Genomic DNA, 21,031 nt, shown 5'->3' on the forward strand with positions numbered 1-21,031 from the left:
ACAGGGTGCTTGGATTGAGGAATGTAATAATCTGAGTAAATCTAAGGACAATTAGATTTATGGATATTGTGGCTTAATAGGAATGATGTTATGGTTTACAACTATCGTTCTAATCTCTCTTCCTCAGTTATAATGAATGTATTGTATTGTCTTACACCGGAGAGACTAACACATCAGGCAGAAAGCCGATGGCTCATTCAAACTATGGGGTATTGAGACCGATAGCTCATTCAGCGATTAGAATTCATTGGCAAAAATCGACTTTGTCTTCGAGGACAGTGATGAGAGCTTACTAGTTGCTGATTGTCAACCTTGTGATGCATCCAATCCGAAGCTCACTAAAGCTCTTGCTTTGCTGAAAGGATTGAAGAGAGCAAGGCAAGAGAGACATAATAATGTTTTGGTCAAAACCAATGCTCTGAACCTCATCAGATTTGTCAAAGGAACAATGGAGGTCCTTGGTTTTTTATTTATATCTATTATATTGGACATTAGGGAGTTTGTTCTACTTCTCCCAATTGTCAAGTTCTTTTTTATTCTTAGAGATCTTAATATAAAGGCTGGAGAATTCAGAAGGAGTGAAGAGAAGCTTGGAGCTCCAATTTATGGGGTGTAATACTTTTTAACTTTCCTTTGATGATATCTTTTTTTTAAAATATAATTTGAATAAATAAGTAAAACATTATTTTTTGGAAAAAGATATTACTATTTACAATCTTATTTTAAAAAAATTTAATATTTTAAAATTATCCTTTTATAAATATACATAAATACCTTTCCTCCTTCCAGCCTCCGGTCTCCTTTCTCCTCATGATAGTGTTGAGGGTGGGCAAAATAGTGTAGTTAGAGTGAGGACCGGGGGAGCATAGTTTGGAGGGTGACAATCGATGATAGGGAGCGTAGGTCGAGGAGCAACGATCAACAAAGAAGGTATGCTTAGAGGTGGTGATCGACGACAAGTATAAATTAGAGAGTAATGATCAATGATATGAAGCAGTAGAGAATGTCAATAATGACAAGGTGTACAAGCAATGATCATAGGGGACATGGAGAAGGAAAAAAAGAAAAGGATAAAATTAAAATTATAAGGACGATAAATAGTAAAATATTATTTTATTAATTTTTAAAAAGGATTGTGAATAATAAGAGATTGTCAATAGTAAAAAAAGGGGCTCTAAATAGTTGTTTGCTTGGGAGAAAAAACCTGAAGTTCTCAAAGCAAAATATAAATAAATGAATTCAGACAATTTATGAATTATTTCAGAAAATTGAAGTATATAATGTTTTTAAAAAATATTACAGTAAATAGCATACATAACGCTCACATGTGAGTCAAATTGCATAATATTTATGCAACAATGCACTGACCAATTAAATATCATTCTATTGTTAAATGAAAATGACATTGGTTGATTTTTTTAGACACCTCCATCAGTCTCGCTCATACAAATTAGGTTTAGAATGATTTGACATTGAAAAATAAATTCTGGAATCAAGTTTGACTTCAAATATCTAAATGTTTGGATTCAGATAACATTCTTGAATAATATTCTATTTGACTCATAAGCATCGCATAGGAACTGTTTTCCCACGTGCCATGGTTGACGTCAGAATCTGAAGGACAGTCCTGTTATGAAACCGGTAGATTTGTGCTACGTGGCCTTCAATCTTCATTAATGCTCACACAACTTTCACAAATGTTATGCAACTCAATCAATATCATAAATATCTCGATGAAGGTAAAATTCAAGTACAAGAAACTTGTAAATGAAAGTTCAACGTCATCACATGGCCCACCTTGAGGTTTCTCATCGAGACTGCCATAGTTATTGGACATCCATATGCTTTTTGCAACTCAAAAAAACCCTACAATGAATTATAAGCTGATTAATCCTCCCAAAGCATTTCGATGCCTCTCTCAAATTTACAAGGCATAAAGAATACAAGTATATGTAGATGAAACCTTTGTGTCCCCGTGAAACTGAAACTGAAACGAAAAATGGTGGCCACAGGATCAAACGGCCAGATCATTTAGATGTCATGGTGAACGCCCGCACCCGATCTGCAGCATTGAGAAAAGGAGATGGCAACATGGCTGTGGACCGTCTTTCTTCTTCTTCTTTTTTTTCTTTCTTTTCAAGTAAATCTGCAGCATTGAGAAAGGAGATGGCATTGGTTATACTCCCACAATGCCTGAGATCCATGGCACGACCACGGGTGCATTGGGGTGATTGTTCCTGTATGACTCAGAATACTCATCTTTGAAGTTCAACCGTGGTTTTTCAGCCTGCATTTGACAATATGAAAAGCTTGCAGATGAGAAAAAAAAGGAGGATTTGCATGTCAGTGAAGAAGTCAATTAAGCAAAACATGAACCCATAGCATGCCAGTTAAATTCAGACATTTTAGAACCTTCCACCAAATCAAGGTTTATTCTTAGAGGCACCTGCAACAACCAGGCTACAAGAAGCAACATCCTAAACCTCAAGATTAAGGTTGGATTCACTGGAATAGCAACTAAGAGTCCCTCAGCGAAGAAGAAGATTTTCCAAAACAAAATGTGCAGCATTTGATATTTGCCAAAGACAATGGGAAGTTAGAGCATAAGTTCCAATCAGGTTTAGATTACATAGCTAAACATCTACCCCAAACAAGGAAAATAATGAAAAGCAAAAAGGAGAGCAAGTTCTCCAGGATTTTACATAATACAAAGGCTTTTACAAAGTAATGTATATTACATCAAAAAAAAATAGAAGAAAGTTGTAATAGTCTCAACTAGTGCTACACGGAAATGAACAATAATAGGTAAATATATAACCTTTCTCAAAGAGCAATCTATCAGTACTCTATAAAAACAGAATTCACATGGTTCAGGCTTGAATTTTTACAAATATTATATTAAAATATTAATGGATCAACCTGTGTTGACTAAACTAGGATTCACGGTGTCTTCAGTGAACATTCAATCGGACGGATTGCTAGGGAATTACAGGCAATTGCAAGCCGCATGAATTAGAATGAGAAGTTTCTGACAAAAACCCAAATAATTAGGCAATATGGCATGCCATGTGGATACTAGATAGTGTGCAAATCATTAACCACCAGCAAAGAGCAACTTATACTACAAGAGACAAAGACCATATATCTGAAAGCACAAATCAGTATAAATAATATCACATCAGCTCTGTGGCCCTATGTAGGAAAATATCCGTCGAAAAAGGGGTCACCACATGATGGGAAGTTCCTCAATTTCACATCAAACCCTGGTCCTCGCTATTGTTATCCCTTGAGAAGGATGTCAAGCTCTAAGAGTGGAGAAAATTGTGGCATCCTCATAGCCATTTCTTTAATGGGAAATGAATGGATTGGATATCAAGTGGCTTATTATTGATAACTTGGATTTCAACATTTTGGGACATGTAGTTAATTCTCATTCTATAGACGTTATTAGAGCAGTAGGAAATTCAGATCATTATGTAAATGCTGCTTGAACCGGGTAAAAGCAGTTATCCTTGATGGGTAATTGACATAGTTAATTTTGTAAATGATGCCACAAGAGAATCCAATTATCAGGGAAATTTATGAGTCAACATAGGCTCAGATATGTCTCAAACTTCTATAAAGGCTGCTCCATGTTTCTCTCCCATATGCCACCAATAAACTTGTCAATTGTAATATTGTATTCTATTTTGTGTTTACGTTTGCTTGTTGAACTAAAAAAATGTCATAAGTTAGACAGTTTGCATTTCATTAAAAGGAAGAAGAATCTACAATTCTACAACAAATTATGATCCAATGTACACGAAGCAATATTGCATCAACGAATTCAGTAGTACCTGCTTCAGCCAGCACTCCTGATGTTTGTGTTTGTATATATCTGGTGAGTAGCACCCAAACTCTGATGGGCAGTAAACCCAGATATTGCACTTCATTTCCCCTGGTTTTGCATTTTTGGCCTGATCTAAGCAAGCCTGACAACAATCAGCAGCACTTTCTTGATGGTGGGTAAGCCCCCATCTCACAGCAGCTCCATCATAATCAGTATGAGTCTTTGCATGGCATTCAGGAGGAAGGGGTCGACCAGGAATAATCTCCTCTGCAAAAAGATACATTAAGAGACCTCAAGTTAGATGCTTGTAAATGTAATAGGAGTAAGTCCTAACCAACATATCTTTATAACAGCACAAGAGTCCTAACCAACATATCTTTCTAACAGCACAAGACACATATGGGCTCATAAAATTTGCAGAGAAAAACTAATGTCCTATGAGGTTAAACTATTGAAGATAACGTAGAGATGAAATAAGACTGTAGAAGATTCCAACTGGTGAACAGAGTTACCAAGGTCCTGCTCATTTTCAGGTTTATCATTGTGTTCAGTGTGAACAACATCAGCTGGCAACCATAGACCAATCGCTTCCAATAACATTTGCCAATTAGACGCCAAGGCTCTTTTCAACATTTCTACAAAACAAAGGTGATACAATTTAGATTTATATATATATATATATCATATATTTTTAAAAAAATTAAATCATATTTCTGTTCATAGGCTTCCAACAGAGGCAGCATACTTGCTTCCTGAAAAGGGATGCTTGAATTTAAATTTGATTTTGAACTTGTCACCCTTTTAACTTCTTTAAGTTTTTCAACACGCCATAGGTACACTGCTTCTGCTCAAAAAAGAATGCATATAAGCTACAATTGAATTGAAAAATGTAAATTAGCAGATGCAGTAGGTTTGCTGGCTAATGTGCATGTCTGAAGTTAATGCAACCTGTCATGCGTTGGCTCTTAATATGGAAGTATGTCCCTGGAAGCATACAAATCCAGGATTTAGATTTAACTTTGAAACCTTCTCACTGCCATTGGTTCTCATGTGAACTGGCTTGAGTATCAACAGAATGTTTTGGAAAATTGATCAGACAAAGTTAGATACTGTTATCACAGAATTTCAATCCTAAATAATGGCATGGAACTCAATTTCACCTTGGACCAGTCTATACCTACCAGTATTCACCAGTCCAGGCATGAACCAGTATGTAGACCACCTCATTTTGGATGGTCCAGGCCGCTTATCTTGAGGAAGATAAGTTATATCCTCATTGACAGGAATGCAAATGAATCCTATTAAATCACAAAGTGACTAGTTGAAAGAAAGATATACCAGGGACATATATGTTAGGATCGTAAAGGTACTAAGTGTGAAGGGGGGGGTGAATTAGTGCCTTCGAAAAAAAATTTAATTTAAAAAATTTCGCTAAAAAAATATGTATCGGAAATGCATTTAACTTACAATGAGAATAAGGATAGTGAGCAACTAAATCAGTTAATAATAATAAGAAAAAATATAAAGAGAAATACAAATCAGATTTATAGTGGTTCGGTCATCCTGACCTACGTCTACTCCCGATTCCTCTTCCCTCGAGGTCATCAACTTTCACTACCGATCTTTTTTACAATGGGCAAAGATCAACTACCCTTGTTATAACCCTTTCTCCTTTTCACAAACTTAGGAGAGAACCTTTACACATCTCTTTTACAAGAAAACCACACCTCCTTAGTATGACCTCTAAACTCAAAGAAGAAGAGACTCAACACTTTTCAAGAGAGTTTACACACTTCAAATCATAAGTTTTCAGACAACCACCATACAAGCATGAGTGGAGTATTTATAGGCCCAAATGGTTTAAAAAATAGAGCAAAAAATTCAAATCCACGAGTTTTCGGGATATTGGCGATACTACTGCTTGCGCCGGGCGATACTACCGTCGTATAGAGCCTGGGAATCTAGGCTTTGGCGGTACCATCGTTGAACAGAACTTGGGAATCTAGACTTTGGCGGTACCATCGCCTGCCTGGGCAGTACTATCGCCGGGATTCTCGAAAAAACATAATTTGTGCTTTCCAGCTCTCAAGCAATACCATCGCTTGGGTCTGGCGGTACCACCACCCAGCCTAATCTCAGGTCACTGAATTGGCCTTCCAACAAACCCATTTCGACCCTGGTTCAAGCCCAATGGGCTCCTAATCAAGTTGGCATAGTTATGCCTCAAAACCAACTCAATTAGACTCTAAACGACTTCGATCAAGACTTAACTCTAATTATAATCATGAAGCCTTCGGCACGTTGTTCATCATGTCATCTGTTCATCCGGCACTTCATCCAAACCTCCGACGCATCGTTCCTTCCTTCGACGTATTACTTGGGTGGTACCATCGCCAAACAGAGCCTGGGAATTTAGGCTCTGGTGATACCATTGCCTACCTGGGTGGTACTATCGCCGAGATTCTCGGAAAAGCACAAATAGTGCTTTCCAACTCTTAGGCGGTACCACCGCCCCAGCCCAACCCCAAGTCACTGAATTGGTCTTCTAACAGGCCTATTTCGACCTTGGTTCAAGCCCAATGGGCTCCTAATCAAGTTGACATAATTACGCCCCAAAACCAACTTAATTAGACTCTAAACGACTTCGATCAAGACTTACAACTCTAATTACAATCATGAAGCCTTCAACATGTTATCTGTCATATCATCTGTTCATCTAGCACTTCGTCTAAACCTTCGATGCATCATTCTTTCCTTCAGTGTATTGTCCGATCTATCAGTATGTTGACCTCCCATATCATCCGATCTTCTTGGTGCAATACCCGATCCTTCTAGCCCGATACCCGAACTTATGGCATGAAGTTCATCCTCCGACACGTCGACCAATCCTCCGACCCGACATCCAATCTTTGGCATGATGCTCTCCGGCCCAACGTTTGATTCTCCTGTTTCAACGATTTGTCTTTTGAAACAGGAGAATCAAACGATTTGTTTATGGCATGAAGTTTCTCCTGCGTCACTTATCTCAAACGCTTATTAGTCCATAAACTCATCAATTGATTTCATCATCAAAATCCAAGATTCAACAATATGTAGTTCAGTGATTGTTGAAACATCAAGAAAGTAAACCAATCATGACCCTGAACAAAAGCAAAGTTCCCTTGGAGTTGAAGTAGCTAGTTCTGAAAAGGAAGAAAGATTGTCATAGAAAGAACCAAATTATTCTTTTAAGAAAAGTTGATAAGCACTATTACATAGAACATGGAATGCTATTGTCATAGGACAGGTAATTATACAAAATATGCCTTTTAATTTGGCTTGTAGCAAAGTTTAAGCTACTCAAACCAATTGGTACATGCCAATATTTATCAGTCTATAGCCAACCAAGATGCAGATCGAACAATTTGTCTGTTTCTGTTCAATATGAATTTCACCTGATAAGCTTACCATGCTAAACTTAAAGGATGATAAGTTTACAATCCTGTCACAAATAAAGTTGTAAACGGGGTGTTTAATGTAATGCTTATGTATGTTCATATCTTTCAATTTTGTTCATGCTTTGCACAGCATGTAGAGAGCTAGCCACAAGCTTCACAACCCCATTTTGGTTAACATTGGTGGCCACTTTAGGCTTGTAAATGAAAATTATGTCATGTGAACACTTGTGAGCATTTTTTATATGTAGTGAACCATCTTTGACCCTTTGTTGTGCGGTCGTTCAGAGCTTGTGAAGTCTATGGTTGTAATTTGTATTAGTTATAAAGTGTTTACTAAAATGATTGCTTGTAGATCCTGAGCGAAACACTTTCTCTAACTCATTTTCTCTTTTGTAGGTCCTAAGGGACTATAGGAGGTTTTAGGGAGGGTAACTTTCGCAGATGGACACGCAAGGGTGTTGCATGACTTAGGCAAAACCAACTAAGTTCATGACTTTGGTATCAGAGCGTGACAAGCATACATAGAAACACTTAGCATGCAAACATGGGGAACCTAACGGGGCTTGTATGCGGATGATGGAATGTTCATGGTCATCCTAAGGCAACCGAAACTCAGCGCTATGGAGCATTGAAACATTCTCTTCGGCATGAGAAGGATACGCCTGTAGGAAGCTGAAGTGTGCAGCAAGTTCAATATGTTGCTAGGCCTCAAGGGGTGCAGCGAGGGGGAGGCTGCATTGGCGAAGAGTCGCAATTTAGTAAATGCGTTTGCGGTGGCAAAACAATGCATAGTTTGTTCGGCAAGGTGGAGTAGTCCAAGAGGATAGTGGTCTCCGAAACTTCCCGAGGGAAGAATGCGAAGAGAGAAGTTACTCCAACGGAACAGATATCCAGGAGGGATAAGTCCCGGCTCTCCAGAGGAAGAATCATATGTAACGGACCACACATGTTGAGAAGGGAGTACCTCAGGACGATAACTCTATAAAGCTCAACGGACCGAACGAGCGACGAGGAGTCGTCACATGATCTCATATGAGGTAATGTATTGGTGGACGCATTGCGAGATCATGTGAGGGAGCGACCCAAGGCAACACCAAATAAAGGCACACTTGGAGCTGATATAGAGATCGAACTCAACGAATGGCTGACCTGTGAAATGATGGGCACGAGGGCCACCATTAACTCAATATAAATTGAGAAGTGGAGCAACTTGGGTGTAACTTGATGAAGTACCCAAACCGCATGAAGGGAGTCGATATAAAAGACGGAATATGGAGCGGAGGCACAAAGCTCTTCTTAGATAGAGGTCAAGGACATAAATACTTACAGAGGCAAGAGCAAGATCATGTCGTTCCATGGGTTCCTCTTTCTGATGAAGCGACTCATCCTGCATAATGCCAAAGATGAGGGAGCTTCGAGGCACATGCACCTTATCTCAGAGAAGCATTTAATGAAGAAACTAAGGCAACTCAACTTGCGGAGGCGAAGTTAGGGTCAAAATGCCTTGTTACGTGGCAAGAGGACATAGAGGCAAGTACTTTTGAAGAATATGCCATAGTACTATCATTCGAGTTGCCACGAAGAAAGCGATGTGCAGTAGAGATTGTGCTAGGGGGGGACAAAGGCATATGATCCAAACAATGGTGCACCAATTTCAATGAAGTCGATGGACTTTGGGAGCTACTAGGCGAAGGACTGCCCTAGAGCGATGCTTCGTCCGTGTGTGACCCGAGAGCTGGTGGACGAAGATCGATTACCAAGGAAGCGAATATAATCGGAGGTGATAGAGGCCCTGCAATGTGTTAGCAGAAGCCACGCATGGAGAGATCACAGTCCGAGTTCACCTCACAATGAACAATATACAATGGAGATGTCACCAGGAGGCGACATGGTGCAGAGGATCGTGGTGAAACAATTCGAGGCAATGTGACGCACACGAGACAAGTCCCGCGAGGGACTAGGTCATAAGAAGGTATGATCGAGAGCTACTAAGAGCTCTACTTCAGTGAACAATACGACAGCAAGAAGGGTTATGGACTCAAAGAGTGAATGTCATGGTACCGTAAAGGCAGGTCTTCCGTGCATGCATCGAATTTTACATCGGATAAAAGCCTTGGTCATCAGCATATGGAGGCTATGTACCACCGAGAGGGAATTCCGAATGTAAGTACTAGTGAATCCCATAGGGGGACTTGATCATGTAGAGGTATGATTGAAGTGGTTGGAGAATTGGACTGCTCCAGAGCTCATATTAGCTTAAGGGAGCCCTACAAGTTAGAGGACAAGGTCAAGCAAGCGAATGTTACTACCGATGAAGCTGAGAAGAACAGAATTGGCACAAGCCCTACGACATGATGGCGAAGACCATGTAAGGGAGTTGTAGTCTGTCTTTTTATCGACCTAAGGGAATTGCTCGAAAAACATAGAGGTGTTGAAGCAAGCAATCGAAAGGGACGAGGAAGCGACGAAGAGTCCAAAGGAACTTAGCTATCCAAAACTAAGCACCGATTAGAATAAAGGTGGACTTGGAGGAATGCCACAGTGCCACAAAGGCGGATCTACCGATCGCAAAGAAAGAGATGCAAATGCAAAGCGACGAATAGTAGAACCATGGTACCGTAAAGGCGGGACTTCCATGGAGTCATCAATCCCTTGCTCTCATGAAAGGAGAGCGTTGGTTGTGAAAGGAGCCAAGGAGGTGGAGAATGCATAAGCAAACTCCAAGTATCAAGACAAGGCTGAAGGGTAGAGGCTAGGGAACTTCGTAAGACCGGTGTCAACGAGCTTCTCATCAAGATAGTCGAAAGTGGAGAACTTTGGGGCGATGCAAGAGTGCTCGATCAAGGAACGAAGTAGGCAATATGCAGTGTTATACCTTTGCTACTCAGAGTAGGCAGCAGAGATGATAGAAGAGATGGTACAATCCCAAAGGCGACCAAAACTATTAGAGAATTACCCTAAGTCGGGGTGAAATTTTACTCTTTTTAGGCAAAACTTCTTGCATTCCAAAAGTTCGATGGTAATGAGAAGGCAAATCACAGTAGCTAACCCAATGTAAAGAGTGCAAACACTTTGAATGCTTCGAAAGTGTGAGCAAAGAGCAAGCGAAGGCTAGTAACCAATTTGATGCATAAAGTACAACCCTCAATGAGGTAGGCGAAGTCAAGTAACCATTGTCTTTTCAACTCTTAAAAGAATGAGTAAAACCAAATACCCCAGCTCTCCTATTTATCCAGCAGAGGAGCTCTGCACAGGTTCAAAGACCATTCGAAAAAATCTAATGGAAGATAATAGTTGTCAAATCCTCACCAATGATGATTGGTGCTACTAAGAGTAGACTGTCCGCTTCATTTCTCAATAAAATGTCAATCAAAAGCGGAAATGATGCGAAGCTAGTTGGAAGTGACAGCTAAATGAGAAAAGAATCGATAGGCAGATTTTGTGGAGGAAAGACCCCAAAAGCTTTAAAGTCTACAAGGCGATGCTCGTTAAGGCTCCAACAGGCATCCACCAAATTCAAGTGGCATGAGGCATTTGAGAGACTAGCACATAACAAGGAAGGTCTTTTCCTTTATCTGAAGGATCCGTAAGAAGCAATAGGGATCAACACAACTCAGCCGACCGTACACCAGAGTCAGAGTCATTGGCGAGTTGAAACAGCACGACGGATCAAAGTTCGACTACTCAACAACAACGACGGAGAGCAGCTAGGAGCCAAGAGGCGCATTGCATCTATAGCGGAAGATTGAAGACTTAGGAAAGGCAATGAGATGTAGCATCTACAAACGGTTCAACGAGGACATCGAAGGAATAAGTAGAGGAGAATGTTATGGACAAAGTTATAAACGGGTGTTTGATTTAATGTTCATATATGTCCGTGTCTTTCGATTTTGTTCATGTTTTGCACAACATGTAAAGGGCTAGCCATAGACTTGGCAACCCCATTTTGGTTAGCTTTGGTGGCCGATTTAGGATTGTAAATGAAGGTTGTGTCATGTGGGCACTTGTGGGCATTTCGATCTGTAATGGATCATCTTGGACCTTTTGTTGTGCGACCGTTCAAAGCTTGTGAAGTCTATGGTTGTAATTTGCATTGGCTATAAAGTGTTTGCTGAAATGGTTGCTTGTGAATCCCGAGTGAAACGCTTTCTCTAGCCCGTTTTCTCTTTTGTAAGTCCTAAAAGACTATAGAAGATTTCGAGGAGACTGCCCTTTGTAGACGGACACACAAGGGTACCACACGACTTAGGCAAAACTAGCTAAGTTTGTAACAGTCCGATACCATTACTATTTTTCTTATTTTGATAATTAGTGTCACAGCTATATTTTTCCCTCTTTTCTTCTCTCGTGCACACATTGCTTTTCATTCACTCTTTCTCTCATGGGTAGCCTCTTCACTCTCCTTGGCCTCCTCCTTACCCAAATCATCGCCTCGTCTTACCGATGTGCCACCTCCTCTACTGTTGCCTTCTTCTGCTCCACCAGTTCTCTTCCTCACTTCTTCCCCCCTTTTCTCTCCTTCTTTCTCTCTAATTAGGATGATACCAATCCATATCAATGTTGGTATGCCAATCCACACCTGTACTGTACCAATTCAGCCAATGATTGATATCGACACCAGACCAGTATTTTAAAACTTGGCTTCTAAGTCTAGAATTATTTGATTTTTTCTAGATCGCGGTATCCATTGTATACTTAAGTTGCTTGGTACATTAGATTAAGGATATTTCAATCTTCCAAATTCATCGAGTATGAAATCTATAAGGATCAAGAACAAAATTTGTTGAATTCTTTTATAAATATAGTATGTTCAGTGTTTTCAGCTTTTAAGGGATGAATCCCAGAGAGGGATTCTGATAAAGACTATATTTTGGTTGTGATCTATGAAAATAAATAACAATTATGTGATTGGGCTCCCAATTATGGTGAGCTGGATCACGTACCATAGTGATTCAGAATTCAAAGCAACATGAATAACTAGATAAAGGATTCAACGGCAGCAAAGCAATGCCTCCATCTATGCTGAAAAGCTAGCTTAAAGATATAGCCTATACTGGATGCCGGGTAAAAACTGTAGATGGTCAAAAGCAATGTCTGCCAGAAAATGTGCAAACTATGCTCTCAGAGTCACCTATGCCTGCAAAAATTGAAGATCCTATATGCAGTGCAAAACTTGACCAAAAAAGAATGGATTGTGTTTCTTGGTAAAATCCAAAGGAGTTGCAAAATAGAAGCTCTGATGTGGTTCATAACCACATCAGATCAGTCCAAAATCAAATCTAACGTATAAGATTAGACATCAATCAAATCTGAGATTGAAATACAAAGTCCCTGCAAAATCTAAGATGCCTTCAAATGCAAAATCAATCAATTTCTCAGAACTTTTTTTTTCTGAGTTCGTCAAAGCATTGAGTTTTGTACTCCAATGTATTAGTGACCAACTTTAATCAAATATTCACAAGAAAAATGGTCGATCAGCAAATCCAATCATATGAAAGGACCACCCACCTCGTTGTTCTGTCACATTGTTATCTTTAACGCTTTGCAGCTTCTGCAGAATCTCATTGGCCAGCTTCTGCTTCACAGGTTGCGGCAACTTCAAAACCCTCTTCTCGTCTTTCAAGAGCTCCTTTCTCAGTTTCCTCACCTGTTCACATCCATAAAACAAAAACATTTTTTGTCAATCAAATCCTTATATAAGACTGATGAGAATTTGAACCTGCGAGCTTACCGCTCTAACCAGCTCCACGGGCTCAGCATCTCTTCGAACCCTAATCGACTCTTGTATCCTCTCAAGTTGATCCACTATAAATTCCACAAAACAACAGCAGCAGCGAATAGACTTAAAGATTTTCAATTTATTCGCAATGAAAATGCAAGTAAGCCACAAAACTAAGAGATTTGCCAACTATAGCAAGGTTACAGCAAGACAGGAGCCATCCTTGTACCCGAAAACGGATCGCTCGAGGAAACAAGGGAGAATGAGGTGTAGAACGTTCGGAGCACGAGGAGGGCCGCGACGAGATTAACGCAGCAAACCACGACGGTGATCCGCTTGAAGGAGCAGCAGAACTTGCCACCGCCGCCGCCCCTCCCCCACACTACCGCGCCCCTCGCCATCCCTTCACCGCCCTCATGACATCGTCGCCACCATCCGCGGTCAGGTCTCGGGCGTCGGTCGATTCGATCCTTTGCCTCCGAGTTCCGCAAAGGGAGAGGGGGCAATGGGAGATCGACGATTCGGGGGATCGCAGTGGGCCTTATTGTCGTCGTCGAGGAAGCTCGCGCTTTGGTCTGATGGAGACCGGCGAATGGCGCCCCAGCTTGAGAACCGCGGCCGAACGGGAATCAGAAAGCCTCCACCATCGCAACCGAGGTGGTGTGGGTGGTGGCCGTCACGGACAAAATAAATGCTGGGGATTGTGAGTTCAGCTGCCCCGATGCAGACACGCACCAATTTCCTCTCGCCCATTAGGACCACGACCGATGTCTATTGTCTTGGGACCCCACCCGATGTCTACGTCTTGGGACCCCACCCGTGTTTGAGCCGGAAATCGTGAATGGTGTCTCATTGGCCGACGGGAAACCAGAGGCGTGGAGCCCAGGGGCCCACGTCAGCAGCTTGAATGTGAGAATACCTTCCTTAGACATCCCAACACATTTACGCAGTCGACCTGCCTCGTAATTGGAAAACACAGTAGCGTGGCAGGTAGGGACAGGTGAAGTGCTCGTCGGTATGCTTCGTTTTTGGGATGATTATTTTATGATAATTCGAAAGAATGGTTTAATGTACAAATTATATTAATATACAAAGAATGGTTTATACGTTGCGCATATCACATTTGATATATTTCTCTTTCTTTCATTAAACTTTTATTTTTTTTGGAATTTTTCATGATCATATAATAGATAACTTACGGTTAGCAAATTCTTTAGGAATCGGATCTTTGTCCTTCAGCTCTGATCAGGCTCCGACCAATTCAAACATATATGTTTAGCAAAAATTAACCAATACCTTAATTAAAGGGATATCAGTTCCTCATGAATTTATTTTGACTGAGAATCCATATCATGAGATTCATTTATGGCCTATAGGACGTCGATGAGGTGTCATGTGCCCGTCAACTCGAAGTCTAAGGATACATGTTAACGTACGTCAACTTCATGTTCGTCGTAGTAAATACAACTTTGGATATCATTTTCGTTATTTCTGTCTAATGTCATCCAAGTAACACATAGCCTGCATCCAAAACATACAGCAAAAAAAGAATGTTGTAGTTCTCGACACCTGTATCAGTTACACAAGTGACACCATGTATATATGAAACATTATAATTTTTTTACGGCATAGATGATCATGATTCAAATTCTGAAAATTATTTTTCCACTGATTAAAAAGTAAAAGTAAAATTGGGAGTCCTGTGCATGTAACACCGAGCAGTTGATGTTATAACATTTATCGAGAAATTAAAGCAGGGTTTAGGACTTGTTATAAATGATGATGTTGGTAACACCTTATCTAACAATCATTTATGGACTATAGGACCATAAATGAATGTCATTTAGCAGTTGATGATATTGGTAATACCTTATCTCACATTCATTTTATGATTTATAAATGATGATATTAGTAACACCTTATCTATCGGCTGCAACTACATAACTACTAGGAAGGTTTTTTCGGTGGGACTGCTGCTAAGGTGAGGCTTCGTACTTCTATTCAACATGATGGAGTTGGATGTTGGTGGTTGAGTTGATCTTGATGAGCTGAGTCCGATGTGGAAAAGAGACCATCTTGAATCGCTATTCTTACACAAAGATTGATATTGGATGAGGTTTCCAAAGTGATCCCTTCGATTATCGAATCAAGCTTCCGAAGTAAATAAGATAGAGATAAAAGTGAGAAAGATTTGACAACGATAATTATACCTTATTTTATATTTTATAACCCATAATCATTTGTAATTAGAAGAATACTTCATGTGATGCCATCGTATCGGAGCTTTTTTTTTTTCTTCTTCTCATGTCTAAAATGTCAGAGCTTTAATCGGAGGTAAATATTTTTTCAATTAATTAATTTGTATCATGTTTAGATTAAAGGAAGCTTAATACACATGATACAAATATATATATATATATATATATTGTTATACCTTGAAATATCTTGAATATTATTGATGATATTTTTGTTATGTTGTAATGTTTTGATGATTATACGATGAATCATGTATACAGAGAAGGAATAGAGTGATTAATTGATTAGTTAACCATGGAGAAGGAATAGAGTGATCGATTGATCAGCCAATGATCCTTGGAACTAATAAAATTCTAGTTTTTGAAGAGGGGAGTGATTGAAAAATCTGTCAAAAATATGATGAGCATCAAAAAAATTATAAAAAAAATGATGAAGGAAGAGAATAAAAGGGACACTTAAAAACTAAGTATCCTAATTAAACATAATGACTTATAATTTCAAAAACACTGATCTCTCAGCCCCTCACCATCTTTTACATCTCTTCTTTAGTATTGAATCTAAGACATTACATCGTCTCCTATTTATAGACGATCAAACCTAAAACTTTGACTTCAATTGAAATGTTGACTTCTATTTTTTTTAATTAAGACTCTTAAAATAAATAATTTATTTATTTAAGAACAAAAACAAATTTAATATTCCCAGAGGAGTGACTCACCCTCTCAGTTGCTTTGATTCGAGGTGTTATTTTCGTACTCGTTGTTCGCATTAATAAATAGTTTTTCTTGTATCGGTAAAGAAAACATTGATCGAAGAGTACATATCCACTACCCTTCTCTCTACTCTCCTCAGCTTAAGAGAAGAAATTGGGCAATGGACATGCAATGCAGAAGAGGTAAGCGAAGGAACCATAAGTAGCAAAATTGCTGCTATGACTCGAAAACTCTATGCGGTCTGAGGGGTTTATTCCTTCCTGAAGAGCTGATGTGCGTGTAAATAGTGACCTCTTTATGTTTACGTCACACGGTTCCTTTTGATGGGGTCGGAACGGAAAGTGAATGAGATTGCACCTTAGCACGTTTGGATTATTATCGTTATTGTTAGTTTGGTAGAAAATTGATAATATTATATATCCTTTTTTATTTACGTATAGTGTATATATATATATATATATATATATATACAAATATATATATATATTTTCTCTTGTAAAAAAATAAATGATGAAACTGAGATTTGATTTTAGGACTTTATGATTAATCATTAATATTTTTATCAGCTAAATTAATTTATAGATTAAAATATTTATTTGATGTTGTTTTTGGCCCTCAATCTTACACTGTAAATCTTGGACGATTGATTATTGACTAAAATTTTTGTTGACACAAATACCCTTTAGAACTTATATGGTAGTAAAAAATGAAATATATTTTAATTATTTTATTTTTTTAATTCAATATAGTACATCTCAGTAATGGTTTCATTGATATCAATGACAGTGGTATTTGTGGAGGAAACTAATACTGGAGAACGACATATATATATCTTTATATATTATATAATACTGGAAAACAAGCTTTTGACTTTTCTCGCCCTTCTCGATTAAGTTTTCCCTGTGAAACAAGCAGACACACCGAGGATGGCACTGCACAATGAATCCTCTCCTGTGTCACATGCGAGTAGTGGGCCTTTTAGGGACGGCAACCATTAAATTCTGAGACCGGCGGACTTGTCTTGTCCCTTCATCGCTCTGCCGATACCTAATTCGACTCACCAAGCCACATGCTGCATTACCAACCGGATTCCCATACCTTGGTCTCCTCTTCACCACCCATGGCCGCCCTCTTGCTACTGACTTCCTTTTCAATGGATTTCGAGGAGCTAATGACGTGAATTTGACTGATTCTGCTACCATCACATCCGATGGAGTCCTCCAGCTGACAAATGCAACCGATCAGGGATAGACCGGCCATGCCTTCCTTCTCTTCTCAGGTGCGCATGCTCCACATCCGTTCTTCTTCCAAGCCAGCCGCTCTCTCTCCTTCAGCACCGCCTTCGTGTTCGACATCGTCTCTTTGACCGGCGGAGGCGGTCATGGCTTGGCCTTCGTCGTCTCTCCCTCGAACAATCTCTCCGAAGCCCAACGTGGTCCGTACCTCGGACTCTTCAGCCGAAACGACACCGGCAACTCTTCCAATCATATATTAGCCGTCGAGTTCGACACCGCGAGGAATTACGATACGGAGCGTGACATCGACGACAACCACGTCGGCGGTCAACAGCATCATCTCCGACGTATCCGAGTCTCCGTCCTACTACACGAGCGAGCACGAGAACGTGGCGGTGATGCTGGAGAGCGGGCAACCGATCCAGGCTTGGATCGACTACGATGGCGCCACCGACATACTTAATGTGACCATATCACCTCTCTCTTTGCCCAAACCACGATGGCCTCTCATATCCAATGTCACAGATCTATCGCAGGTTTTCGAGGAGTTCATGTACGTCGGCTTCTCAGCTGCGACCGGGAATCCGTCGAGTAATCACTACATATCGGGATGGAGCGGAGTTTCACGCCCTTTCGGCGACCTCTTCCCGCAGTGGATAGGACCGTCGTCATCGGTCTAAAGAGCGACTGTACCAAAGATCCTATCGTCATCGGTCTAAAAGCGACTGTACCAAAGATCAGAGCAGTGTTTACGATTGTTAAGAAATTTATAGGCAGCTGAAAAAAATCCTCCCTACTGAATACGTATAATCAGTATAATTTTCCTATTGAATGTGTATAAATAGCTATCAAGAGTTCATTATGTAAATGAACTAGGAAATTATATCTCATACATTCATAATTTCTTCTATAATTTCTATCTTTCTATCTTCTTCGTTTAATTCTTTACATGGTATCAGAACCTTCTTCCTTACAGATGTAGGCAGCTCTACCGAAGCCTTCTACTACTCCTCTTTTCTATTCAGTTAGAAAGGGTTAGTGTTGCTGCTTACCTCTCCTCCGGTGTCGCTACTTTCTGTTCCGGATTCGGAGACTGCTCGGCCACCTCCTGCCCTCACAAGAACCTCGCCTACACTATCGTGGTGGTCGCCGTCCTCGCAACTGCTCCCCGGCCAGCGACCTCTCCTCCTCGTTCCCGCATCTCACTCGAGCGAGAAGTGCTACTGCCGCTATCCTTGTCGCACAACCTCATCGAGGTGCTCGACGTCGATACTACTTACCTTGTTTCGCAGTGTTCTCTTACTTGAGCTAGCAACCGCCTATCATTTCCTCTACCACAGTGCATCTTGACAACATTAATCCAAAGCAACATAGCAGTCACCTCCCGCCACAGCCATCACTGCCTTCCTGCGGCAGTTTTTATAACTTCTATCTACAGTTGCTTCCCTCTGCCGCAGCAATTTCTCTACCACAGCAAGCTTCAGCAACTGTAACTGTTGCAGATTTTTTTTTACACCTAATCGATGCAGATTTCTCGCTCATCGCTGTAGCACTTCTGCAGTGCATCGCTGCAGTCTCCTCTACAGTGCATCGCTGCAGCCTCCTCTGTAGTGCATCGCTGCAGCCTCCTCTGCAACTTCCTTGCCCATTGCTGCAGCCTCTTCTGCAGTGCATCGCTGCAGCCTCCTCTGCAGTGCATCGCTGCAGCCTCCTCTGCAGCTTCCTCGCCCATCGCTGCAACCTCCTCTGCTGTGTATTGCTGCATCGCTGCAGCCTCCTTTGTAGTTCATCGTTGCAGCCTTCTCTGCAGTTCATCAATCTGTTTTTCCCCTCCTCCCTCCCTCCTATATTTTTACATCTTCTGTAAAGATCACTTAAACCGCCATAAAATATCTGGGATGTCTTCATTTTCCTCTTCTGATATTCCTGTCCCTGTTTCTGCAGGGACTCTGAGCACTTCTCAAAGTCTTATCACCATCAATGCTATAGCATTCATTCTCTTCAAATTATCCAAAGGCGACAACTACGCATCTTGGTGGGCACAACTTTCTAATCTTCTATTTGGCTATGATCTCCTAGGTTACGTTGATGGCTCTCTCCAGAGTCCACTTGAAATGATCAACATCTCAAGCGAACCCAGTCCAGTGCCAAATCCAGCCCATAAACTATGGTTACGTCAAGATCGCCTCATCCTCCAAGCTATTCAAGCTTCCGTTGCTGGATCCATTGCCCCACTGATATCCTCATGTACGACTGCTGCAGAAGCATGGTGCAAGTTATAAACAACTTTGGCAAATCGCTCGCGTACTCGCATGCTCGGACTTCTCTCCAATATGATGAAAATAAAACAAGAGGGAAGTACTATTGTTGATTGTCTACAATATATCAAAGTTATCATCGATGACTTAGCTTTGATAGGTCATTCTCTCAGTGATAATGAAGTCTTAATCCATACCCTCAATGGCCTAGGAAGCGAGTACAAAGAACTAACAACAGTACTTCGGGCACACGACTCACCAATATCATTCGAATAACTTTATGATAAGTTGATCGACTATGAGATGTACTTGAAGCATGATGATAGGTTTCCCGGACCACTTATTACAGCTCAGGTCAATCAAAAATCCAAGAGGAAGAGTAATCAGTACAATAAGCACGTCAACAACAATCTGGCTAAGCTGCCTCTTAGCCCTATGGGGCCCAGACCAAACCCCCCTTATCCATATCAAGGTGGTAACTTTTATAATTCTCAGCCGTCACGTCCTGACTTCATAAGTCACCAACGAGTCCTTTGTCAACTATGTGATAAAGTCGAACACTCCGCGAAATTCTATCGATCTCGCCCCAGACTCCCTGCTCCATCATAGTGGCCTTAGGCGAATTTCATGACTACTCCAACTCCTACCCAACCTAATTGGATTGTGGACTCGAGCACCTCTCATCACATCACCTCTGATCTTCAAAACTTGTCCATCCACAATAACTATGAAATGAAGATATCATCATCGATGACGGTAAAAGAATTCCTATTACTCATTTTGGTTCCTCAACGCTTAGTTCACTTATCACAACTTTTACACTCGATGATGTTCTGTGTGCACCTCACATTAAAAGAAACCTCATTTCCATATCTCAATTCTATAAACAAAATAATACTTCAATTGAATTCTTTCCTAACTTTTTTCTTGTCAAGGATTTGAGCACTGGGGCATCTTTAGTCTAGGGCCAGAACAAAGATAATATTTATTAGTGGTCATCTGCTTCGCAAATTACCCTACCTACTACTCACTCTTCAATCGCAGCTCCGGTTGATGTATGACATCGTCGTCTTGGTCATCCCCCCCTTTTATCCAACAAAAATTACTTTTTCATTGTTCTCTTCCTACCTTGAAAATCAATAGCACTATCAATCATTTCGATGCTTGTCTTTGCAATAAAAGTCATAAACTGTCTTTTGGGACAACCTTCATTTCTTGCTCTAAACTATTCGAAATCATTTATACCGACGTGTGGGGCCCTGCCCAATTCTTTCTTTTGACAAGTTTTGTTTTTATATCATTTTTGTAAACTATTTTACTAAGTACACATAGTTATATCCTTTCTACCATAAGTCTAATATTTCCATAGTATTTACCAACTTTTGGAAGTTGGTCGAGAATTTTTTTCAATCTTCCATTATAACAGTTTACTCTGATGGCGGAGGTGAATATTAAGCCCTCACATCCTATCTCTCCACTTATGGCATACAACACCTCAAGTCACCCCCACATACTCCCCAATTGGTTGGCTCTGCTGAACGCAAACATCGGCATATCGTTGAAACTGGTTTGTCCCTTCTACAT

The 21,031-nt window shown here is 40.4% G+C and overlaps 1 protein-coding gene and 1 long non-coding RNA gene across 5 annotated transcripts; one reads left to right on the forward strand and one right to left on the reverse strand.

The window, feature by feature from the left end:
- Window positions 1–1,700: 1,700 nt before the first annotated feature.
- LOC103974854 (uncharacterized) lies at window positions 1,701–13,659 on the reverse strand. Of its 4 annotated transcripts, XR_001976640.2 has the most exons (8): window positions 13,215–13,658; window positions 12,998–13,071; window positions 12,775–12,913; window positions 4,575–4,673; window positions 4,342–4,464; window positions 3,837–4,096; window positions 1,964–2,287; window positions 1,701–1,866 (listed from the first exon to the last, which is right to left on the reverse strand). XR_001976640.2 is itself a non-coding variant. In XM_009389753.3 (7 exons), exons 1-7 carry the CDS (start codon window positions 13,384–13,386, stop codon window positions 2,177–2,179), a joined length of 972 nt encoding a protein of 323 aa, XP_009388028.2. In that variant the 5' UTR covers window positions 13,387–13,659; the 3' UTR covers window positions 1,701–2,176. The 4 variants fall into 4 exon arrangements, 3 of the variants coding, with proteins under 3 accessions (XP_009388028.2, XP_009388027.2, XP_009388029.2); XM_009389753.3 differs by having other exon boundaries at window positions 1,701–2,287; window positions 4,575–4,667; window positions 13,215–13,659; XM_009389752.3 differs by having other exon boundaries at window positions 1,701–2,287.
- Window positions 13,660–16,915: 3,256 nt separating this feature from the next.
- LOC135589058 (uncharacterized) lies at window positions 16,916–18,034 on the forward strand. Its single transcript, XR_010476582.1, has 2 exons — window positions 16,916–17,653; window positions 17,715–18,034. It is a non-coding gene; the product is annotated as an uncharacterized LOC135589058 (long non-coding RNA).
- The last annotated feature ends 2,997 nt before the right edge of the window (window positions 18,035–21,031 follow it).

This window comes from Musa acuminata, chromosome BXJ1-8 (genome assembly GCF_036884655.1).
Source record: "Musa acuminata AAA Group cultivar baxijiao chromosome BXJ1-8, Cavendish_Baxijiao_AAA, whole genome shotgun sequence".
Classification (NCBI taxonomy): domain Eukaryota; kingdom Viridiplantae; phylum Streptophyta; class Magnoliopsida; order Zingiberales; family Musaceae; genus Musa; species Musa acuminata.